The 26,678-nt window shown below is 33.2% G+C and overlaps 1 protein-coding gene across 1 annotated transcript; it reads right to left on the minus strand.

The window, feature by feature from the left end:
* Nucleotides 1-8,832: 8,832 nt before the first annotated feature.
* LOC113687876 (putative calcium-transporting ATPase 13, plasma membrane-type) lies at nucleotides 8,833-14,073 on the minus strand. Its single transcript, XM_072048550.1, has 2 exons — nucleotides 13,919-14,073; nucleotides 8,833-12,090 (listed from the first exon to the last, which is right to left on the minus strand). The coding sequence occupies exon 2, from the start codon at nucleotides 12,082-12,084 to the stop codon at nucleotides 8,986-8,988; it is 3,099 nt and encodes a 1,032-aa protein (XP_071904651.1). The 5' UTR covers nucleotides 12,085-12,090; nucleotides 13,919-14,073; the 3' UTR covers nucleotides 8,833-8,985.
* Nucleotides 14,074-26,678: the final 12,605 nt, after the last annotated feature.

Genomic DNA, 26,678 nt, shown 5'->3' on the forward strand with positions numbered 1-26,678 from the left:
TCTTTCTCCTAATCAATGCAATACAATACATTCTTGGTCCTCGAACTATTTCTCCATCAAATCTATAGTTCCTAGATCAAGAATTTGGGATTTCCACTGTTCTCTGTATCAAAGGCCAAGTTGCCAAAGAAAGGTAAAGGGTAGAGGTGAGAAGACAGAGCACAGAGAGAGAGAAAGAAAGCAAAAATGACAAGTGAGGAAGGAGAAGCCAAAATGGGACTATGGTGAACAGGGATTGGCTAAAGAGAAAGAGCATATGTTGGCATAGCTGCGATAATGGAGAGAGTAGTTGGAGGGAAATTATGGATGAGGGAGGTGATAAGGATTTTTTTATGCGAGGGAAGTGATGAGGATTAGTACATAGATGGTAGAAATTGGAAAGGAATGAGCGGATGTGAGTGCCACTGAGATGAAGGGATTGGGCGCATGAAGATTTGCAGTTGGAGTTGCAAAGAGGCAGGGATTTTTCGCTTCTAATCTTCTGTCCGCAAATTAGTCTTTATCTTCTCTGTCCTTTCTTTGTACAGCTGCCACGTCGCCTCTAACTTTTTGATAATCCAAACTCAAACAAACCGATAATAATCAGTTAACAAGTTTACTCAAAACCAATTAAAACGGATAAGTCAAAACTTTTTATTTTCTTTTTGAACAAAAGAAGTCTTGTTGGTCGTAAACATGAAAATCAACTAAAACTCTTCTTTATTTTTTACCCCAAATCATCTTTTTCTTAAACCCTAACAAGTACTTTGACTCATTCATTATATCTTTAATCTTGCAACAAAAATGCTCAAAGGATCAACAAGCAACAATCAGTTTCATCTTTATCCAGGTAAAGTAAATCACCTTTTTTCTCAACATTATAGAGTCCATTTCAACATGTTTCTTGTCACCATCGCCTACTTCATCCAAAGAAAATCTCTGTACCATCAGTAGAGCTGAAGGCACTTCGAATTGCAAATGCATCTTTATCCATAAAAATGGTTTAAACTAAAAATACATTCAAAACTGGAACCAAACAATACGTCAAGCAGTTGGTGTGCACCTTTATACAAAAAAATAATAGGCCCTCACGATTATCGTGAGTAATTGCGGGAGTAAACGACATAATCCAACATGGTACACAGAGTTAAAGACAATGATATCATAAGTATTTGGTGAGCAATTGAATCAAAAGAATAAGTAGTTCAAGGATCAATTGATGGATGTAATGTTGCAGACTTGCAATCTTCTTCTTTATATAAACTAGAGTTGAAGGAATTCTAATTAAGGAACCACCGCTTGATTTATCCAAAGAAAAAAACAGTTTTGAGTTATCAGAATCACTTTATTTATCCAAAGAAAAAAAGTTTTGAGTTATTGGATGAATTGGATTTGAGTAAACTTGTCAACCGATTATTATCGGTTTGTTTGAGTTTGGGTTATCAAAAAGTTAAAGATGACGTGGCAGCTATACAAAAAAGGAACAGAGGGGACAGAGACTAATTTGGGGACAAAAGATTCGAAACGGGGATTTTTGTTGTCAATGGATCCTTTTGGGTTGGACAAAACTTATGTTTTGAAACTCAAATTGGATAGCAACTCGGTTGAACTCAGGGGTCAGAGGTCAATGGATTCAACAGGTTAGATTAGGGGTCAAATTGGATGATGTCATAAATATATATTAATAATATATAATCAAAATAATATATAAAAGTTATCCTTAAATTGGTGGTTTACAACTTTATTTACATATTTGATAAGTTTATATTTAGTTCAACAGGATTCAATTCAAAAATTTTAAAATTTATAGGTAAAAATGTAACTTGAAAGATATATTAGGTTATTTTACACTTTGTTAAAATAATGAAAGGCTTAACATAAACTTTTAGGGTATTCATCAATGCTAACAAATGTCAAACTTAATCCATCTTGTTCCTAGGGAGGCAATTGGGTAAAATTCTTCTCATATTGAAAAACAGGCCGGGACATAATTAAGTACTAGTGTTATGGCCCTATTAAATTACTTCCAGTGTAAGATGCTCAGGGCGGACACATGGACGGTGGATAGGGGGGCTACGTGTCGTCCATCTGAAGGATGGATGGTCAGGATTATCTTGGGGTAAGAGGACAAAATTGAATTTTGAGAAGTTGGGACTAGGATTGCAGAGCACTATTGTTGGAAATTACTAATTAAATTTTTACTGACTATATATTTTTATTAATTATAAACTTTTTACGGGTGAAAGAGGGCGGGGGTATGGTTGGGCAACGGGGTGGAGGTTGGTGGAAAGGTCCCCTACCCTATTGCCATTCCTACTTGTTCCTTCTTTCTGGCAGTCTGCTCCACCTCCTGATGTCTCTCTCTCTCTCTCTCTCTCTCTCTCTCTCTCTCTCTCTCTCTCAATCTTCTTTTTTCTTCGTCTTTCTCTATATCAGAACTCTATTTTTTTCATCACACAAAATAAACACCCAAGAAAACTTTCTATTTTCTTCATTATTTTCTTTTCCCCTCCTCTCTCTTCTCTTCTCTTTTTCTATTTTTCCTATTTAATATGAAATCTTTCAAGAACTTAAAGAATTAAGAGAATGGAATTTTTCTCTTAATTTGGGTTCTTAATGAAACATTTCAAATTCAATAAAAGAACAAGTTTAAGCCATGAATTGATCTCATATTCAAGCAAAGAAGAAGGGTTCTCCTCCTTTTCCTCCATATTCTATAAATGACAGCAGAGTTAAGAAGAAAATGATGTATGGCCATGGCGTAAATCATGCTACAATGTGGAGAAAATGTTCGGCTACATTAAAGATTTAAAGCCAATTCAATTGTCCAAGTGAATTGCTTGACATCCACCATTTCATTTCGATTTTTCAATTGTTGGAAAGTTGTAGAGGTATGAAATTCTTTATATGGTCAAAGAGTCAAAGGAAAAAAAAAGCCATCAGAATAGAAAATGAAAAAATCAGGTTTTAGCCGGTTTTATCAATTTTTTATCAAACCCTAGTTTTAACGTGATTTGACAGAGTTTTTGACAATCGGCTTTCGAGGAAAACTCGAACCGAATGCCTAATTGGTTCGCGATTCGTCCATCGGACTGATCAGTCCTATCTGAGTTTGGAAACATGGGATAGAACCAAACAATTAGCTTTTTCAGATAAGAAAGTAAATATTCTACAATAATTGAAAAAGCCATTTCAATTCCTTTACAGTTAATCAAAAGTGCCAAAGTATGAATTGTGGGAAAAAAAACATGAAATAAAGAAGACAACAGCAACCAGATCTTTGACAACGATTGTTATTATTTTATCATTTTTCGTTATGACAATCTTCATAAAGGTCGAGCATAATTAATAAGAATTTGATTTGGTTAAATATCCAATGTGAGGTTGTGTAAGTTTGATGATGAATGTAGGAAGATATGAGTGAGATGAGAATAATAGACCATTCAATAGTGCCTAACCATCTTTTACTAGCATGGTAACCAACATAACTTGGTTCCATAAATTGGATGTGATGTGTAAGAAAAAAAAAAGGATCACGATCTCTATTTTGTTTTAAAATTACATAAAACGTAATTTGATAGACATTTTTTGGTTCTTAAGAATACATATACTACCAAAGGTCAAAAAAATAGAAATCCAAATAACCATTTGCAGTCCTAATACATATGATACACATCTATCTTGCATGAAAAGAAATATTTATAATTCCATGGCGATTATTTATTTCCATATTGTTGAAATGTATAATTAAACGGTGAACTATACAAATATCACTTTTCTATTCACTTTGTTGATCATGCTATGTCTAAATGCTCTGAATTAGACCTTGATTAATAATGCACTTTACATATTTTTCTTTAGTATGAAAAACTTTTCTTAGTAAACTTTATTTTATATCAGTGCCTATACAAAAGTTTGTGTTATGCAAATGTTATCTTCTTCTATTGGTACATTCATTTGGTATCTAGTACAAGTCTTTTTCTAAATTAAATATTTTTCATTAGTTCATGACAATCGAATAACATCAACTCTGGTACCTTTGACCATTTTAAAGTGAAATTCTATTTACACATATTACATAATGATAAGTGTGTATTATATATGATTATTACTAGGATTATATGTTTATTTTTGGTACAAATGAGGATTTTTAAGGTGTAACTTGCTCTCCTAGACTCTAAATTTTATGAGTTTCATTTGAATAGATTAATGTGCAATTTTGGCTATAATTGCAGGATTTGAGACATGATATAAGCATTGAATCAAGACAAATTCATTTAAGCGCCACTAGTGCATGATTCAACAACAAATTGGAAAGGAAATAGAGCATCACATGCAAGTATTATTGGTAAAATGCATGAGCATCAACATGGACATCTTGGTTGTGATCTTAGAGGTGAACTGGACAGAAAGGAAGCAAAAAAACGAGCCTGAAGAGAAAACACACCCTCAGAATATGCGAGCTCAGGTCACGTATTCAGAAGTTGTGTATTGGCTTCTGTTTTTCTACAACTTGCCCTATTTTCACACTATTTTCCAGCTCAATTCCAACACAGAATTTCGGCTGCACATGCTTAAGAATCTCTAGAATAGTGCAAAGGAAGCTTTATGTCATATCATTAAATACTTTTTGACTCTCTTAACACTATATATGTAAGAATCATTGGAAAAGAAAAAGTTCTTAGTCATTAGTTAAAAGTCAGTTTTTCTAAAAAAAAAAGAGGTTAGTTATAGCTTTTTCTTATTCTCTCTAACTAGGAACTTGTAAGAAACACTTGGAGAATCCATTGTACAACTCATTTTGTTGAAGAAATAGAAGATCTTGGGAGCTTGTTCATCAACTTGGCTACACTTTCTCTAGCTATCTTTTATTTGTGATTCAATATGTGTTCATGCAATAAACTTATGTTCTTTCTTGCAATAGTTGCTCCTCGTGTGATTGACACGATATATGTTCTAAACTACTATTTGACTTGTATACTTGCAGTCAAATGGATATATTTTCGATTTCAACTTGCACTTGTACCAAAAGCCCGTCACTAGCTCCTTTTCATTTTTTTTAATTAGCCTTTCCTGAAAAGTATTCTCTTTATTAGCTTTTCTTCATTTCATTTTTTCAAATATACTTCATTGAGTTTTTGAATGATAAATACGAAAACTCTGTTAAAATATCTGTCTGCCATCAAAACATTAAAGTATATATTATGATATTTTGATTCTCTTGCTATTGCTAATGCTGAATACTCTTACAACTTGTAGTATTTAATGAAATTGATTTGGGCATAGTTTCAAACAATCTCCACTATCAGGTCTTTAGTTGAATATTTGCACTCATGTTGCATATTTTCTATTTGTACTTGATTTGAATTCTTTGTTATAAGTAACTAGTTATTCATCCGTGCATTTGCATGGGCACTTTTTATGCTCTAACATTTTTATTTTTTGAATGAAAATTGATATAAAATAACTAAAAATACTATTTTATAAAATTTTTATACACAAATTGTAAAACAAGAATTTAAATTGAATAGACAAAAAATAGTTAATAACAACTTAAAAATTAGTTTCAATCAAATCTTACCTCATGAAACAGTTATGTTTACTCTAATTAATGGTGGTATGTCAACATATGAGTAAAGAGATATATTAGGAAATAAATGCACTTAATATTTAATTCTTTCACGACTAAAAAGAATTTTAAAAAGAAAACTAATAGATAATGAACTTATTATTTGATCAAATTATTAAAAACTACCAAAAAATTAATTTGGGATAACTTTTACAATCCTATGTTTATATGGATATCATTTTAGCCTAAATTAAATTCCAATGAAAAGAGAGGATAAAAATTAATAGAAGTGAATATTTAAACAATTTAAGTGGATTTTTATGAGTAAAATGTTAAAGTTGGGGAATATAAATTCGTTGAAAAATGAACATTTTCAAAACTTTAGAATTACAAATAAATAATCAAGCAAATAATAGAAATATAGTTAATGTAATTGAAGAAAATTTTAAAAAATAATGATGACTGATTAAAAAAAGAAAAGCATATTCAATGTAAACATATATAAGGTAGGGAATTAATAGTTTTAAATTTGCTATAAATAAAAAGTATTAGAATGATAAAAAAAATGAAAGTTCATCCAAATTTGAATAATGATAATACATTATCAATTCAATAATAGGAATAAAGAATGTGATTATAGAGAATTAAAAAAGGAAAGCTATTAACAAAAAATAAATGAGGCATAAATTATGCAAATGTATATAAAGTAGGTAATTAATTGATTTTTTGAAATTTATTATAAATAAAAAAATAATAAAGGACTATAATTAGTTGTTACAAAAAAAGAATAAAATCCACCAAGATATATAAGCAATCACAGTATTTGTCTACATGGTGAAAAGATAAAACTTCCATTTGGCAAAAAACCAGAATAGCTAAAGTTTTTTCTTAGTATAGCCAACTTAGTAACCTGCAAAGAGGAAAAACTATCTAAGTGAGCATTAATATTGCATATTTTATCTAAGTTTTAGCAATGGTAATAAATAATCAAGCCAGTAACAGGAATAGAAAACGTGATTGAAGAGGGTTAAAAGGAAACAAAAAAAATAAAGAAGATACAATTAAGGGTTATTATCACTTTACCCCTTTAAACCATATTACTACAATCAATTTACTCTCTAACGTTATCTTTTAGTCACTTCACTCCTATAGGTAATTCAATTCAGCACATTATCTTTTAATTACTTCACCCCCATAGGACGAAATTGATAGTGACACCAAATGTTAAGTAGCTAAAGTAATAATAACCCTACAATTAATATAAACTTAGATAAGGTAGGCCATTAGTAGATTGAATGAAATTGACTATAAATAAGGAACTGAAAAAGAACTATAATTAATTGTTGCCAAAAAATAAAAGAATAAAATCCACAAATATATAAATACACGTACTTGTTTTTACAATTTAATTTGTCATGTGGCATGAAGACAAAATGTCCACTTGACAGAATATGAGAATAGACAACTCAACAACCTATCAAAATCGAAACTGAACATCATTTTATATATATGATTGTAACCTTGACACATGTTTACTCGATTATCTATGTGTCCTTAGAAATCTAAACTAAATATCATATTTATTTAGAATGTAGGATTTGGGTATTACCAACTACTAATGACTACAAGATTATCAAAATCTTCCACATCTATGATTATGATTATTGGTTTGCTTGTAAATGGAGAGTCGAAATTTACAATCTCAATACTGATTTTCGGAGAGAATTGGACATCATCATCCCGCGCATCATGCTATGGGAATGTAACCGCCTTATGGAACGGATCCTTGTATTGGCGTGCCTCCTAAGCAGAATGTCATGAGTAGATCCTTTCTTTTGACATCAGCACTCAGGTACTTAGAAATTAAGTATCCTGATATAGATGTAGATATCAGTGGCAAACGACAAACGCTTGTTCTCTTGGACTAGTCACTTGCCTTGATAATATTCCAACTGCCAGAAGAATACCTTGGTGGCCATGGAATAGACAATTCAGGCCAAATCATTCATGTATGGTTGATGATGGACAATGGAGCGGAAAAATCTTGGATTAAGAGATATTCAATAGGGCCTTTTTCAGGTATATACCGTGTAATTTGTTCTTGGGACAATGATAAACTCCTTGTTGAAACCAGCAATGGACAGTTGGCCTCATGCACTCTCTTGGATAATGAATGAGGAGGTGGGATTAAAAAGTACAATGTTTATGGTCTTCTGAATTCGCTACATGCCTTAAATTATGTTGATAGTTTGGTATCTCTTACTGGAAGGACTGATCAGGCGAGGAGGAAACGTACGAGGTTCATATCGTTTTAGATCTGCAGAATGAAGGGCACTTGTATTGATTAACTCTGTCGGTCTCATCTCCGTATTTTGTTTCCTCATATGTTTATCTTTGTGTCTTCTTTCTTCAGTTAAAAGACTTTGTTAACAAACCAACAACCAGCCGATTGATATCATTTTGGCACTTATCCACCCTTTTCCACTTTATCAGATTAGGTGGCAACCTTTGTATTTCTTTTCCACATTTCTATTGAATTTTGCAATCTTAGCATAAATTACCAGAAATTGGTGGGGGAATCAATTTAATATTTATCTTGTAGTAATATTTTAGCTGCCAACGGTTTCAAAGGACAGAAGGAACACAAGTATTACTAAGTCTAGTAATAATGTGAAAGCCATTCTTGTAATGAATGCAGCAGCCATGAAGCCACAGGTGAAATGAATGCATGCCAAAATGATGCCATTTTACTATGAATTCAGGCCTAGTATGAACCTTTATAATTTTGTTTAACAAATTTTTGAAAATCTGCACAAAAAATCAAGAATTCTGTTCCATTATACAGGATTAAGTTATTTATTTTATGGTGCATATTTTCTTACCTTAATTAGGTGATGGTTTGAAGTCTCTTTCCAGCTAAATTGACTAACTGGAAATAAGCTTTGCCTTGTACTTTTTTTTCTCAACCTTATCTTATCCAACAGAGAATAATATTCATAAAAATCTTTCCACAAGAGGCCACTTGTTTTGCAATAACCATTTCATTTTCTTACGTTCCAACAAGTTGATTAGCTGATATTTTATCACAATAATGTATCTTTTACCTAATGTAAGTAACTCATTATTTCCATATATTTCTTTCATTTTCATTTTTAAACTTGCAAGAAGGAGAAACTTTTGGAAAATGATTCTTGTACGAAGGGGCAGTTACATAAATAAACCAGCAAGTCACCATAAGTTTCTGTGATAGTTTTAACAGAAGTGAAAACAAATTTCTTGTGCCATTGATAATGTAAATATTGACCTTAACAAGAATGAACTTCAAAAGTACATTACTTCAAACACACTAAGAAATATTTTTCTTTAAAAAAGAAAAGAAAAGAAAAAGAACCAATAAGAAATTTTTTGATGGAACGTTGAGCAAACTGCGGATCATACTACATTCCTTTCAAGTTCTTCCACATGAGATAACTGAACACTGGTCTTTCTGGAACAGGTACGCACTTAACAATCCAGCCAATTGGCCAAGAGGCAGCTGCAATTCCTATGCAGGCTCCCCATTGCCCCCAATTCAATCTCTCTGTATTAGCAAACCTCTGCAGAAATTCCACCATCACCACTTGAAGAATAATTGTAACCCCAATAATTCCCAAGAACAACTTGTTCCTATGTATCCCCTCAAACACATTCTTCCTCTCAAGCTTCCTTGCATTGAACTCGTTGAACACTTGGCAAAGAACAAAAGTGTTGAAGATCAAGGTATTGTTTACCTTTTTGCTGACACCAAAGATTGATTCACCTCTGAACTGTAATGTCAGAAGAACTGCAATCTGATACAAGGCTTGAGAGACTAAGTTCCTCCACATGATGTTGGTGATGAGGGGCTCGGTACGCCCAACTGGAGGCTTGTGCATGAGATCCTTCGTTGGCCTTTCTGTTGCTAGAGCTAAGGCGCCAAGAGTATCCATGATGAGATTTACCCACAAGAGTTGAACTGCTGTTAATGATACTTCTCCGGCTGAAAATGCTGCTACAAAGTTGATCACCAGAGCTGCCACATTCACAGTCAGCTGGAACTGAATAAATTTCTGGATGTTGTTGTATACACATCTTCCCCATGTAAGAACTGTGGCAACAGAAGCAAAATTGTCATCCAGAATGACAATATCGGAACTCTCTTTAGCAACTTCAGTTCCCTGAATCCCCATAGAAAGTCCTATATCAGCCTCTTTCAATGCTGGTGCGTCATTTGTTCCATCTCCAGTCACTGCTACAACATGACCTTTAGCTTTTAAACAATTCACCATGAGATGCTTGTCAAAAGGAGATGATCTTGCCATTACAACAATTTTATCAACCTTTTCCATCCTTTCCTCATCTGTGTAGTTGCGAAATTCCACACCTTCCACCACCAATCCTTCGTTGGCCTCTTGATTAACCTTAAGTATCCCACATTCAGTGGCTATTGCCCTTGCAGTGAATACGTTGTCACCAGTGATCATTTTGATCTTCACACCAGCATATTGACAATATTCCACAGCTTTCTTCACACTGGAGCGACAGGGATCTTTCAGGCCTACAATACCCAAAAGGATCAAGTTCTTATCTTCTAATGATTGTTGTATTTCTCCAATGTCGTCACTAGTTTCTGATATTTGCTTGTAAGCAAATGCAATACATCTCAGACTGCTGGCACCCATGCACTGAATTATTTCTTCAAATTTCTCTCTCTCAAGATGATCTAGTAATTTCACTTCTCCTTCAGCATCAAAGTAGTGCGAGCACATTGCTAGTATCATTTCAGCAGCTCCTTTCCAGTGGACATTAATCAAATTATCTGCAGTCCTCTTCATCAAGACGCCACTTCTCTTCTTATCTGAATTGAATGCTTCTACATGAAGAATTGAGCAATTCTGTTTTATTCTTTCCATATCCATATTTAATTCCATCACAGCCCAAGATAGAATTGCTTTCTCAGTAGGACTTCCTGAGAACTTGAGGCCCTCAGTTCGTGAACTAATTGACCCAAAAACACTTCCTGTGGTGTTCAGGCTCACTGCTTCGTGTAGCAATTTAAGAACATTGGTTGAGATGGAAATGTAGCTATCTTTGTCCATTGAATCTTTGCCCAGCCAAAACTCTGTAACTGTCATTCTATTTAAAGTAAGAGTACCTGTTTTGTCTGTACAGATGGTTGTAGCAGAGCCCATTGTTTCACAAGCAGAAAGCTTTCTCACCATTGCCTGATCAGCCATCATTCTCTTCATCGAATAAGCAAGTGTAAGTGTTACAGCCAGAGGCAAGCCTTCTGGAATTGCAACAACTACAATTGTTACTGCTGCAGCAATAATTTTCACAACAGCATTAATCACATCATCAGCCTTCGTTTTGCTGCCATTGAACTCTTTATTTCCATATGTATCCTTTGTATGACCTGTAAAGTAGCGAACCAAAAGCACCACAAGAACTAAAAAGGCAACTGCTAAGCCAACTTTACTGATTGCTGAAGTGAGCTTATTGAGGCGAGATTGAAGAGGGGTTTTCTCATTAAAATCGTGGCTAACAGAGCTCATCATTTGCCCCCAAGTTGTGTTCATTCCAACAGAAGTAACAAGCATTTGACCATATCCATCAGCTACTTTAGTGCCAGAAATCAAGAATGGATTCTGACTGTGATTTACTTCAAGATGATCACTTTCTCCAGTCATGCTTGATTCATCAATGCGTAAGGAATGCCCCTCCAAGAATAATCCATCAGCAGGTACCTGATCACCAGTCTTCAAGTAAACAACATCTCCTACAACAATTTCAAAGATTGAAAGTTGCTGTCTCTTCCCATTTCTCACTACTTCAACTGGGATATTGCTGCTAATCTTGGAAAGCCTCTCAAATTGTCGATTCTGCCTAAAATTACTGATTGCTGAAACAGAAATAACAAGAAATACAGCAACAAAAATACTTCCACCATCATACCATCCTTCTTTTGGACCATTCTCTTTTATCCCAAAACCAAGAGACAATGCAGCACATGCCAAAAGAATGGAAATTGTAGGATCTTGAAAAGCTTCCCAAACAAAAGGGAAGAATCCCTTTTTGGGCGGTTTACGAAATGTATTGCTACCAAAAGCTTCAACTCTACGTGAAATATCTTCGTAATCATTAAAATTTAATCCATGCTGAATTTTTGTATTGAGAGAAGTAGCTATACCTAGAACACCACCTAATTCGTTAAGCTGATGAATGCTTTTCTCCTTGACAAGCTTTGTGAGGCTTGGCTGATAAGTATTGTAAAAGTTGGGGTAATCTTTGACATTGATTATCACATGGTCACAAAGGCTTGAAATCTTGGTTGTTTTCTTAGTTGCTCTTTGTGATGGAATAAGCAAAACTTTGCTATTTCGAGCGGCGAGAGCTTGTTCAAAGGCCCTTGAACAATATATGGTCACAAAAGCTGAGTGCCATCTCCTTCTGTTCAGTGCACTAAGTTGATTAACAAAGCTCTTGCAAAGTAAGTTTGCATCAATTATTGACGACATATTCTCCTAAAAGTTCAAAAGAGGAAAAAAAAATGAGAAACATTAATGATATCATACAAACTCATTAAATTCCACACATGTCCGGCATTACAAGAAAAATACTTTGACTAAATGTGATAATGACAATTGTAGAATTAGCAATCTATCGTTTCTTCAGAAAATAAAATTAACATTAGAATCTCAAAAAGATGATATTAGACAACAGCAGCATTTAATTTTAGACAGATTTGTTTTTTGCCTTAAGGATGTAGACACTATAGTAAGGTAAATTACACACAACCTCCCTATGGGTTCACCTATTGCTAACATGACTTTCTTAATGTTTTAAAATATCCATTTCATCATTTATGATTTCATGTAAAGTGAAAACTTGATAGAAAATAGACTCTATAATGTCATTACTTGAAATACTAGTAGTGCTTCTACTTAAATACTGAATTGTCCAACAACCATAGAGGGATTATAATACCCATTATGATACTTTTTTTTTAATCAAACGGTAATATTTACTCTATAGATAACTTTTTTTCTGGAAAAACCACATATAATGGCACAATGATGAGAGACAAGATTTGAACTTTTAACCTCCCACCCTATTAAAACTTAAAATCTTTGATGGTGGCCAATAATCCAAAGGCTGTTGGTTATATTATTGCTGTTTGATATAATGAAAAACCACAGATTGAGTATATATCTGCATCACAAAAGGATATGTTGCTATAATTATTATAGCAACAATTACATTTGACGTGCATATATTGTGAATGTGTTTCTTGAGTATGTAATGAAAATAAAGGCCAGATGTAACTAATAATAGTTTCTTCTGCTGTTGCGGTAATGTAGGCCAAATTGCTAATTCCTTGATTTTTCAACATCCCGCAACGGACCCATGATTTTAGGATAGGAAGGCGAATAGTCAAACATATAATAAAAAAAATGTTATACCAAACAAATCATAATAATAAGATATTTTTAGTTGTAAAAGACAAAATACAAAAAAAATATATATATATTAGACTCTCTAGTCATTTTATTTCTAATATTACAACTTGCGTTTGTTTTTAATTAATAATCCTGCTCTTTTTTTTAATCCAGGTCAATCTTACATTTTGGAGTTAGTTTTCATAGTTTTTTTAATGGGTTCGGCTAACTCGTATCCCGGAGGCACTTGTTAAGATAGTTTCATGTGCTAACTTTTTTTTAATAAGACCCGAACTTATCCGAAGAAGAATCTGAATACAGGAGGTCAATAAATGTGAGTGTGTGTATTCATGTGGTAAGTTAACTGTCTTATTGAGTATCCTTACGTTAAGAAAATTCCTTTGTTAATTCAAGTCAAAACTTACATTAAGAGTTGCTTTGTTATAGACACTTGCATAGAGGCAAATTATTGTTTTCTTGATTAGTTGCTATTTAATAGCTATACTAGCTGCAGATGATTGTTTACTAACATTAATATTAATACCAATCACAAGAAAAGTTAACTAAAAATTGGCTAATCATAGGATACATTTAATAAAGAAAACTTGCAGGGGCTAAAGAATAATTTATTACAAAATTTGGGGACAAAGTAATATTATTTTACTTAAAAACAAATAGGCCCGGCAGAGATTTTAGAAAATTTTGGGGGGTGGCTGCCTTGCCCCCCCCCCCCCCCCCTTCGGTCTGTTTGTAGGCAATGATACATTACAGTTTCTTGAGGAAAAAGAGAAGAGAAAAACTCTAGCTTAGTTGAGTTAACCAAGGATTGCATACTATGTATATACTTAAAATTCAAAAGAAGGGGAAACAAAACATACTTGAGAAAAAAAGGTGAAGAAATGGGAAGACTCACAGTATATGACTGACTGAAAATGTCCAGTCCAGCCTCCACGCTCTCTTTTACGGTGCTTAATGTAAATGCCTTCCTAGCTAGTTCCTAGAGAAAAAGTTCCTCCTCCTGAGAAAAAAAGTGAAGAAGTGGGAACACTCAATCAGTTTATTGCGTGAAGTTGATGATCTGAAGAACAATTTGATGGTACAGCAATTCGGATTTTGGTCGCATTATATAAGGGATCCAAAAAGGACTTTGCTGCAACGACTTTGCTGGGGCGTGGGTCCATTCTTTTGTAATTTCTAGTGTGAATATTAATTACTTAAGATGGAGGAAAAGTAAAGATACTGTTGGGAGTGTTATTTCATGGTAGTTCATGCACTAATTCTCAGAAGGATAAGGATGTGTAAACAAAGAATTGGGAGCGCAAGATTGAACTTTCTTGATTATGATTATGAATAAGGTTGATCCTAAGCTCCAAAAGTACTCTTGACTTGGCCCACTAGTCATTCTACGCGCAGATAGTAGCTATATAAAGATTTAGAATCTTAACTTATTTATATTCTATATGTAACTTATTCACACCTTATTTCAACATATTTATACTTAAGAATAAACTTGTGAGGCTCATTCCCCATATATGGTAGAGAGTGAGTGAAGTTTCTTAAAAAAAGAGAGAAAGAATAATCCAAAAAAGTGAAACTTATTGGTACCATTTTTTATGGGCATAAAGATTGGATAAGCTGCAAAAGAGAGAGCGGAATCGAATGTATTCTATCAGAGTATTGAGAACATTGGTTTTGTTTGCAATCATATGGCATTATTTGTGAAATAACTTTCTTGTTTATGTAATTTCTTGATTGATAGAATCCGAAGGATTTAAGTGATATAAGTCGAACAACTCAGCATACGCTTTTTTATTGGAATAATTTCAGAAACCTCCCTTGAGGTTTCTGACAATTTCACTATCCTCCCTTAAAGTTTTAAAAATATCACTTACCTCCCTTATAAGTTATTTGGAGTTCAATGCTTATCTCATCGATGGTCAAATGACTCTCCTAACCTTACAACTTAGGAAATATTACATATTTATATGGAAAGAAGCAATTGAGTCAATTGTACCACATTAACCATGATTTAGAATATAAAAATTTTGAAAATATTGAATATTAAATTTTATAACAATCATTTTTAACATTTTAAAATTCTTTTTTTTTGTAATTTTGTAGTTCTTGTAATTTCTTTCTCCTAAAAAAGATTAAAATTCCTATTAAAATATTATTATTTCTTAAATTTTTCATAAGAATAACAAGATGAATATGAAAATACGCAAAAAAGAGGGTAAAGTATTAAAAATATGTTTACAATTAGATTTTATTAAGTTATGGATAAAATGTAACTACACATAATCTATTCTTTTCCAAAAATTAAGTTTAATTTTCTTGATTATAATTATGAGTAAAGTTGATCCTTAGCTCCAAAAGTACTTTGACTTGGTTCACTAGCCCTTCTATGCACAAGTAGTAGCCTTATAAAGATTTAGAATCTTAACTTATTTATATTCTATATACAACTTATTTACACATTATTTCAACATATTTATATATGTAGAAATAATTTTGTGCAAAATGAAACTTGTGAGGCCCATCCCCCGTCTATGTTAGAGAGCAAACGAAGTTTCTTAAAAAAAAAAAAAAAAAAGAGAAAGAATAATCCAAAAAAGCGAAACTTATTGGTACCATTTTTTATGAGCATAAAAGTTTGGATAATTAAGCTGCCAAAGAGAAAGAGGAATCGAATGTATTCTATCAAAGTAATTGAGAACATATGGTTTTGTTTGCAATCATATAGCATTATTTATGAAGTAACTTTCTTTTTTATGTAATTTCTTGATGGATAGAATCCTAGGAATTTAAGCGATATAAGTCGATTCAACTCAGCATAAACCTTTTTTGTTTAGGGAAAACAAGTCAAAGTAGAAGATTGCTTTTAAGGGAAAAAGATCATAGAAATGGTAACTTTTCTAAAGAGTTTAGACTAATATGTTATCCAGACCGAAAGCACAATGAATTAACTGTTTAATACAATATAACCAGTAAATTCTAATTTGTATATGGGAATGGATGAGCTATACTTCTAGCTTCGCTGCTAAGCATCATGGAAATTCAATTATTGAATCAATCTTTTTTAGGAAGTCTTTCGACTGCTAATAAATGCCAAACACCAGCTTTCTGGCAAGTCTGCTTCATTGCAAAAACAAATATTCCAACTTATTATTTGAACACACACTTATATTTGTTATTCCCTCTGCATTTACATTCTGAATTAATTTCATTCTTACCAAAAAAATAAACACCCGAAACTATCTTAATGAGTGCCCCGAGATGCTCATTAGCCAAGCCCTTTAAAGAAATAGAGGTTGAGGGCCTAAAAACAACATTAAATGGGATAAAATTTAACACTCCAATTAAGTGTAGGTGTTTTAAATTGTGCAAATATTGGAAAAACAGCTACTCTTTCTTAATAGATTAATTTTTATTGGATGAAGTGGTGCAATGACTTTATGAATAATTTCTCAGCTTTTAATACCTTAAAAGCATGTTAATCAATATTACTATTTGCTGTACCAATTTTTAAAACCCGAGACAAAAATGCAACTTTGGCTACCGAACTTGGAAACTTTTTCAGGTCACTTTTCTTTCTTTTTTTTTTGGTAGTAAGTTCTGTCGCAATCCCATCCTAGCCTTTTCTCTTCCATTGCATCGTCAGGGCTGAGCAAGCAGATGAGAAATTGCCAATATAATCCTACTTTTCCGGTTTCTTAATACCGACGTCAATGGATAGTTCAAATTCACATGTACCAATAGATGCGTGTTAATATGAATATACTCAAAAGTTGATTCCCACACAAATACACGAAAAATTGTTCTTAGGGAAAACAAATAAAAAATACATACAAGTAAAATTTAAATCTAAGACTTTAATTTCAATCAGTGGCGGATTTACACTGGGGACAGTGGAGCCCCTTAAATTCTTATGATACCTATAAAAATTTGATGTAATTTTAACTGTGCTCCCTGGAGTTTTGTGTATCTATTGGTTTATAGGCCCCCACTGTCCCCCTTAAATTTCTATAATGTCTATAAAAATTCGATGTAATTTCAAGTGTGTCCCCTGGAGTTATGTATCTATTGGTTTATATGCTTTTAAAGTTGTTTTTTATTTTACCTGTTGTTACAACTACCATAGAAAGGGTTTTTTCAATAATGAATATAGTGAAGAATCGGTTACAAAATAAAATGGAAGACACTTGGATGAATAATTATTTAGTTACTTATATTAAGAAAAATATATTTCGTGAAATTCAAAATGAAAAGATTGTAAACCGTTATCAAAATATGAAAACTCGTCATGAGCAATTGTAAATGGTTTAGTTTGCTTTTGAAATCAAATTATTATTATTATTACATTAATAATTTTGAGTTTGTTTTTTGATATTTTTCGTGAAATGTATGCATCATTTGTACTTGTTGGTGAATATTTTTTCCTTAAAAAACTAAAAAAAAAGTAGGTAAAAAATTTTAGAATTGCTTTCGCCCCCACTGAAAATTTTTTCTGGCTCCGCCCCTGATTTCAATTGCTTTTATATGTGGATAAGTTGGGTTTTTAGTACAATGAGTTCATAGCTAACTTTTCTTTGAGCGTATATAGTTGTAGGATTTGACTAACGCATGCTTACAAGCATCTTTTCAATGTTAATTTTTCGAAAAAGTGAAATTAATTTTAAAAAACTTAAATGTAGGAATCTAATAAATGTGGTGTGTGTATTAATATGATAAGTTAGTCATAGATATACCAACGAGTGTAAAACTCCTGTTAGAAAAATTCATAATTATATCTATTACTTCCATTGCATTTAAATACTTAACCCATTTAGCTATGTGTGAGTGAATACATGCAACTCAGAGTCAAGCACCAAGTCAACCCTGATTCAATAGTTGGTTTGACTGAAAGAACTTTTGGGTTACAATGCATAGGTCTCTTCCAAGAAAAATTTTCTAAGTATTTTTTTATTCCTGATTTGCGTTGGCGTTACTCCTCAGCTACTTCATGAAAAGGCTGAGATTCTTCCAAGAAAAATTTCTATGGATTTTGTAATAGTGAACTGTCTTCCATGGCCATGCATTTCATTTCAAATAAATTTTTTTAGTTGGTTGACCCGTTGACTTGCGGTTGCTGAACCACTCAGCAATGTCATGGATCATGAGTCATGAGAAAGTGAGATAACAAGGCATCTAATTCTATTCTACGAGCACAACTTCCATGGATTTGCACGATAAAATTCTAGTTGAGATAATCCAAAATGGATGAGACAGACCGCAGTCAATAAGTTATTTTTGCAAAATTGCAAGACTCAAGACTTATTGATTTGGACAGTTGCAAAGTCCGGAAAGAGGATTGGGATATCAAAGTTAGATAAGAGAAAATTGAGATGTTTTAGCAAATTTGAGAAAATTGCAAAGGTGTTGGAGTATCCAAGATGAAAGAAAATAAGAAGATGAACAAATTAGCAATTTGGCATTCGATATGTTGCACAAATACTCAACCAAAAAAAACAAGTAAATTATGACATTGAATTAAATTTCATAAAAGATTAGTGAGATTACACTATCTACTAGTAATCATTAAATAGCAATATCACAAAAGCCACCACATTATTCTTTTTTTTTTCAAAAAGAGAATCAATAGTAATTCTTTACTTATTTCTTGATGAGTCGAACTATGATCTCTCGATTACAATATTGTTCTTTTTTTTTATTAAGGATCAATAGTGATTTCATTTACCCCTTTAATAATTCAAATTCGTGACCTCTAGGTTACAATATCATTCTAAAGAACTTTAATAAAAAAAAAATAGATGACTAGACGTCTTAACAAAGAAATAAAGAAAGAAGACTCAGTTGTTGTTTGGTATTCTTATAAATTTTATTTTTTGGGACTAAAGTGTTGGTAACGTTTTCGTGAACTCCAAGGATTCAAGTCTAGCACTCATGATCAATTAATGCCGTGAAGACTTGTCGCGGAGACAACGTTGCTGACCGAAGATTAATACCATCATGACGACATGGCAATCCATCAGCATCATGACTTTTTAATTCTGAGCCTAACAAGGGGCTGCATAAGCCGAAAACAAGACTTTGCTTATCTACTTAGTTATATATGTTGAATCTGAACATTAGATAATTACTTCTTATGATAGTTCTCGCTCCTGGCATGTAAAAAGTCTGCCTCAGCAATGAGAATGAGTGCCGCTGAGACCAATAGACTGAGATTTCAGATCTAATTAAAGACAACCTGTTCTTCATATTCTAACACCAAGTATTTCTCTAAGATAGCAGCGATCTGCGCCTAACAAGTGCTGCATTTTGTATAAGTATTTCAATCACTTCTATACAAGAAAATCAACATTTTGTAGCTCTATAGGTGCTGTTAGATGTCCATCCCTAATAGCCTGCAAATCCCTGGAGTTGCCTGCCAAGTAATTTCTCGTGAAAGCAAACGTAATTCCTCCAACAAATCTCCACATGGGGTCTCTGGACTCCCCATTTTTATGCAAACAATATGTGACCTTGCCTCGAATCCATGAAATATCGTCATCTACCATGTCAAGGAGGCCATATTCCTTAGCTTCTGTTGGGTCTGGTCCCGCCATGCTGTATAATTGATGCAAATGCTATGCGAGTGAAAAAAGATTTTGAGTCAAGGGATGAAAGATCATGATTTCATGCTAGTGTTACAGACAAATGGGGAGAATTCTTAGTTTATGATGAAAAAAAAAGGCATTCTACAACTGGGGCGGTTTTTGGGGGTTGTTCTACAAATGGGGCCTTCGTATTCCGCGAATGCGAGCTCAAGCTCACTGAGCTCGCATTCGCGGAATGCGAGCTCAGTGTGACCTCACCGACCGCGAAGACCCCATTTCAAAAAGAAAAAAAAAAGTGAGTCAAAGAAGCAGAACGGCTGTCGAACAGTAAAACAAAGAAAACAGAGCTGGTTCTGCACATCGAAGCATCCACAGACTGGAGCTGGCCACCATTTGTCCTATTTTGTGCTGCCCAAACGCCGGACGGCAGAAATAGGAGGAGCGGCGCCACCATCTCTGTTGTTCTGCTCCGCCGGAAGCCACGCCTCATTCTCTTTCTGCCTCGCTGAAGCAAGCCCTCCAGATTGCAGCCGGTTTTCATAGCTTCTTCAACCACCAGATTGCCGACCCATTTGCGCCTTTGACCACCCACTGCAGCCCCATTGCCGACCCAACATTTGCCAGCATTGCCGTCCCATTGCGACTCTCAAACAGTATAAAGGTGAGCCTTTTCCATTTGCAATGCCTCACTTATAGCATTTTAAGTTTAATTAATACTTGAATACTTGAATCCAACGGCAAGTTCAGATTTGTTGTGAAATTTGGGTTTAAATTTGATATGGGTTGTGCTTAAATTTGCAATTTTTGTGGTGGATTTGAGGATATACGTTACATTTTTCGAATTCTTGCAATTTTTCTGTTTCCAATTTGTTGTAGTTTATTTGTAGATTTGTGGGTTGTGCTTATAAATAGCCTAGTCTTTTCCAATGTTTTTGGAGTAAATGAGAATTTTATAAAAAATTATGTGAGTTTATTCACTTTCTCTCTCCAAGAGAGTCTTTCTTGAATACTTGAGATTCTCGAGAGTATTCGATCGAACTTATCAATTAAGTATCCACCTTGATTGTGGCATTCCTCTACCTTACAAATTTGGTTCATTAATTCGATTGGTTACGGGTTGAGATAATATCAATATTGTTCGTGACTTCTAGGGTTAATTAGGGTCAAGTTTTCCGTTGCCAAACCTTCGATATTAGTTGTCTAGATCCGAGGCATGTGAATACAAGTTTTGTCTTCGACGGGGTTCGTATCATATAAACAATTCTTAGAAAACAATATGGCTCATGGTTTTTCACGTTGTGTTTTGAAACTCGGATCAAACTAGTTGGTTCAACCGATTGTACTGGAAAACAAGCAAGAGTCTGGATCGAGTTTGTCTAGAAAATCATCTGACGAACAATCGATCAATCTTCCTATTAAAAACCAGGTTTGGCTAGAAATCAAGAGAACCGGTAGGAACCAAGGTTTTTTCATTTTTTTTTTTCTTTTCCCATGACTCATTCTTGTGGTTTTTTTAAAATTTTCTTTTGCTACTCCCAAAAGTCTTTACATATTCCACCATAAATTTGTCTCTCAAACAAACTCTAATAGTAAATATGAATTCATAAATGTATAAAGAAAAAAAGGAAATTTGCAAAGAAAAAAATGAAAAGAAGATGATGAATAGAAAGGGCAAAAAAAAAGAAGCAAGAGAGAGAAAAAGTTTTGAAGGAGTGAAGAGAAAATGAATGGAAGATCTATCCCTATGTAATGTTAGAATAAAGAAAAAAATTAGATGAAAGAAAGGGAAAAAAGGAAGAGAAAAAGTTGGAGAAGAAGAAGTTGTAGGAGCAGAGGGACAGCACGACGGGAAACAGAGAGAGATGACCGGAAGCACTTTTACATAGATTTCACACCAATATGATCCCAATAATGTCTTCCCAACTTCAATAGTTAGATCCAAACTTCTAACCACTTCAATAGCCAGAATTTTGTTTGGATCAAGCATGCTTCTAATGTAACATTATCCCAAATCTTGAAACATAATATTTTTAAAACACTGCTTTAACAACCGAACATAAGAGAGTAGTTCTTGTAAAACAAAGTACAAGGTACTAAAAGAACCAACCCAAATTTCATTGCTTGATCATCCCAGCAAAAATGACAGCCACAACAAAAACTACAAGCATGATTATGCTATTTCAATTAGTAATGACAACCACAAAAAGAAACTTAGCTGTTAAGTAACATATGCAGGAAAACTTTTTCCAACAAGCCAATTTGCTATTTTGGACAATATAACACTTTGGCCCATTTCATTCAAATTATTTTCAAACATTCAACATACATTTGTTTTCATCATACTAAGTCAACCATCCATGACCAGTCACCCAATTCCTTTACACTCCACTCTAGCACCTAAACACTAGTTCATGAATAAGTCCCAAAAATCAGCATCTAATGAAACTAACAATTAGCCATGAACAATTTATTACCTTCAGAATACAAAGAATGGTATTTGATGATTGTGAAGTAGATCTTTGCTTTGTCCTTGTCTTCCATGTTGCACTGATTCTAGTTGCTCAATTCTTTGCTCCATTTTGACAACACCACACTTTATAATTCTCTTCATGAGCTATCTATTGAGTATATCCTTCAATAGCCTTCTAAACGATCTTTATACTCATTACTTGGACATGGCAAATTCATCCATCTATTATTCATGTTCACACAATATGTGCCCAAATATTGTAATTAAAAAAAAAAAAAAGAAGCTTCATTAGCATATAAAAGAAAAAGCTTCCTGAAGTGTTACTAACTTTTGCATGAAACATTTACTTAAACAAGAAAACTAATTCCAAAGGAAATCAAGAAACGCCTCAAATCCCACAAGGAATAGCATAACGCAGCAATGAGTGCGTTTTGTGTAATGAGTACGAAATTAGAATTGCAATTCAACAATTGGAAATGTAAAACTAGACAAGAAATCACTGCCAAAGAATATCTGACATTTAACTAACAAGATTGGAATCCAGCTTACTAGATTTCAAGTTAAGTACGAAGAAGAACCAAAAGTTATAAGTACTATCTCCAATTATTAAATTTAAACCATAAATCTTGACTGAATTTATTGTGAGGTAGCTGGTCATTGATCTCAGTACTAACCTAACTCCAAATGCTGGAACAGAAATTGCTCAAACCTTCTTCTGCTCCATGTTTCCCAGTTGTTAAGTGTGATTACTCTTATTTAAAAAGTGTTACCCCACCGCTATAAAGTACATTCAATGTAAAACATGAGTACAAATTGTAATAAAGCCTTATAAAGATAGTTAGCAGAAAAAACAAAACGTATAAGTAGTTAATGGTAGCCAAAATGAAGAGAAGACATCATGGAAACAAACGTCATAGCTCTTTAGCATTTCAGATTGAATCTTTTGATGAGATTCTAGCATGCGCTCTAAATTTTTAACCTAATTCACTTATTCACTATAAGAATACAGGCTGTGACTCATAGAACAAGGGTGTTAGGATCGATCCAATAAGGATCACTTCTAATTACTAAGGCTTTTAGTTCATTCCATTATCTAAACTAATTAAGAATATCTAGCTAAAGTAAAGTTGCAACAATGTATAACAATGCAAAGAAAAGTTAATAAACTTGAAGAAACTCAGGTAAATACAATTGTCCTTGTGTGTAAAATCCACTAAATGTATCTAACTATGGATGAAATACCCAATTATCACTGTTGTTCTTGCCTTGTTATAGATGCATTTTACTCAAGCCATCGGGACTTGCTTTTGCCATTGAACCAAATATAGTCAACACTATAATTTTCTTACTCATGATGAAATCACAAGTGAAGACTTAATCAAGCAAAAGAAATGTTAAGAATATCCACCTAAGTGTGCCATTACTTTCGTGTGTCTATTTCGTGTGTTAAGAATATCCACCTTAGGTTCCACCTATTCTATTTCCATCATTGTCAACTGCTTTCATAAATTAGCAACAACTATTATAGCTTGCAAATAGTGATCAAGCATTTACAAGTGTTAAAAACAAGAATAGGTAAAGTAGCAAATTCAAGGTATATCAATAATCAACTACATTCAACCATAATCAAAACACAATTAGCCTTATCTATTCCTTGAACAAGAAGATTTATCTAGACATAGTTGGTATAAAAGAAAAGCAGCTCATATTTTCAATGTAACTAAGCATTAATGCAACAATAAAGAAAATAAAGAGGAAGAAATTCTCATTCAAATAAAAAAAAAAAAAGATTTCCAAACTTCATCATCTTCATTGCCATCAAAAATACATTGTTATACTAAGAGTTCTTCAAGTCTCTCCAAAGAAATGAAAACTAGAGATAAATTTAAAATTGCTCTAAGTTAGAGAGAAAAGTTGTTCTTCTTGCCAAGAACTAAGCCTTTCTCCTTCAGTGATGTGTTTCTTATTGTCCAAGAGTCAAGAAAAGAAGCTCCTAGAACCCCAAAATATTGATACAAATCGTCACTTTATGTTATATCAAGGATGGAAAATGAAACAAAAAGTCAAGCAAATTGGCAACTTGTAGCCGATAAGAAACCCTCGAGAGTTTCTTAAGAAACCGTGAAGGGATTGTGAGGAATCTCTTGAGGGTTCTTCCAGCAGTTTGTCTTCCTCTGTTTTATTCCTCCAATTAAAGTTTCTACTCATAATCCCTTACAGAAACCGCCAAAATCAATGACAAACCCTCAAGGATTTTTCTTCCCCTATTTTCTATGACTTTCTTCCTTCATCCTTTCAAATACTTGTGTTGCACCACTTTTTTTAACCATTGTTGTGACTTCTCAAACTTGTAATCATCACCTTATAAGCCCACCATTTAACTCTCAATTGATTTTGATCATTTTATCCTCCAAAAACAAAGAGATTTTGTGAGTAAAATGATAAAACCACAACTACTTCAACTATCAGCTCAAGATGCAATTTAAAAGCCAAAACGAGCAATTATACCTTTTGACTCCATAAATTGACTCAAAAACAATATCAAACACCGAAGAAAATATTCATGAAATTAGCCCTTATAAATTTACCCACACTTGAATCATTATTTATCCTCAAGCATTAGCAACAAATAACTCAACCAATGACTCAGGTGTGCCAAAATATATGCTTTTTCAAATTGTAAATCTCATAACTTAGTGCCAACTAATATGCAATCATTCAAATTACACAAAATACTCATAATATCTAGTAAAAGAAAGCCAATTATACTTAAATTCAATCTGTCAGCTTATCCTAACTCCACAAGTAAGCAACTCATATAGTTAAAAGATGGTTAACACTCTCTTACAATTATCTTTTAAAAAAAAAAATCACAAGCTTAAAGAGGGAATTAATCATATGTACTATGACCAAATATTTAAGTTATAAAAATACCTTTTGACACGAAGATCAATACTTTTAAGTGAAGACCCTCAGTTACTCAGCATTTGCATACTCAAGTCACTCAAGTACTCCCAATTTGAGTACCTTTTTACGTGAAAATTGACATTTTTAGATGAAAACTCTCAATTACTCAGTACAAGAATTATTGCAGTAAAATTCTTTTTTTTTTTTTGAAGCAACAGAGTACCCAATCTCTCTTCAAGCAATAAAATAGGAAGAGTATTATTAAATTGACTGTATCAATAACTTTAGTCCTCCGTACTTTATCAAGTATACTTTCTAAAATGCAAAAATTTTCATCACATAATAACTAATTCTAAGTCACATGGAAGATAAATTCTTTAAAAGCATATTCCAGCATCCAACAAGAAGGGGAGTTAAATCCTTGAAGCTAAGAATTCGTTAACCATTTTCAAACTTTTGGGTCATAGTGAAATGCAAAAATGCAAAAATTTTTGTACTTTATCACATGGAAATTTTTTTGAAAATATAGAGTCTTCCATTATAATTGAATGAAACTCTTTACTGGTAAACTCAATTTTCGAGAAAACTTCAATAAGGCAGTATTTCCAAATCGTATTCAAACATAATTCAGTTTAACAAACATCATCACATATCCACAAAAATTTAAAGTCACCTATTCCCCTTCCCTACACATAAAATTCACATTGTCCTCAATGTGAAGGATTGAGAAAAAATAAATTGAAATGCAATACTCCGCTTTTTAAGCAAATGAATGTCAAGACCATGTAATGACGTCCTCCCCAACTTGAGACACAAAAGAAAAGAAATGAAAAGACAAAGTTCAAATCTAGTGAGTAGCGTTAGTTCAAATCTAGTAACATGCTACAAACAACTTAAAGTGTAATAATAAAAGTAAAATAAAAAAGATTGAAGCCAACGGTCACTACGATGATGCTCTTCTCCCTCGCGAACTTCTACATCTCCTTGCTAAGGCAGCGGTGAAGTTGGAGCCCGGATCCCAAGATATCGTTCAATCTTCTGGAGATGTTCAGCATTCCTTTGATTCTCCTAAAAGCTTTGGTCAACCTTGGTATCAACGCATAGTAGCTTATCCCAAATTAGGGTTGCAAACGAGTCGAGTTGAGTCGAGTTTTAACCTAATTGAACCGAGTCTCGACATAATTTCATTAAACTCGAACTCGAACTCGAGCTCGACGAGTTGACAATTTCAATCTCAAGCTCGAGCTCGAAAAAAATAAAAAATAATTATTTTATTTTTTAAAAAATAAATAAAAATAATATTCTTTTTCTTAATAAATAATAAAATATTAAGGATATATATGTAATTTTACTATTAAAATAAAAAAATATAATATATATATATATACTTAAAATAAAAAAATAAAAAAAATAATATATATATATATATATATACTCGAACTCGCGAGCCGGCTTGTGAGCTAACGAGCTTAATATTTTGAGATCGAGCTCGACCTCGATTTCGATTCAAGCCAGCTCGAACTCGATATTGATCGAGCTCGAGTCGAGTTTGACTCGAGCCGCTCGGTTCGTTTGTAACCCTATCCCAAATCTTCTACCATGTAGGACAAGTATTAACAGGAGATGACCAAGACGAAGAAGCTCGAACTGAAGAGGGTTGTTGAGGAGTACAAGCCCTCTCCTTGCTGCTACTGCTGGGG

This window comes from Coffea arabica, chromosome 5e (assembly GCF_036785885.1).
Source record: "Coffea arabica cultivar ET-39 chromosome 5e, Coffea Arabica ET-39 HiFi, whole genome shotgun sequence".
Taxonomy (NCBI): domain Eukaryota; kingdom Viridiplantae; phylum Streptophyta; class Magnoliopsida; order Gentianales; family Rubiaceae; genus Coffea; species Coffea arabica.

Bases quoted from the DNA above. Each gene is read 5' to 3' on its own strand.
- LOC113687876 (XM_072048550.1), bottom strand. From the start codon at position 12,084: ATGTCGTCAATAATTGATGCAAACTTACTTTGCAAGAGCTTTGTTAAT.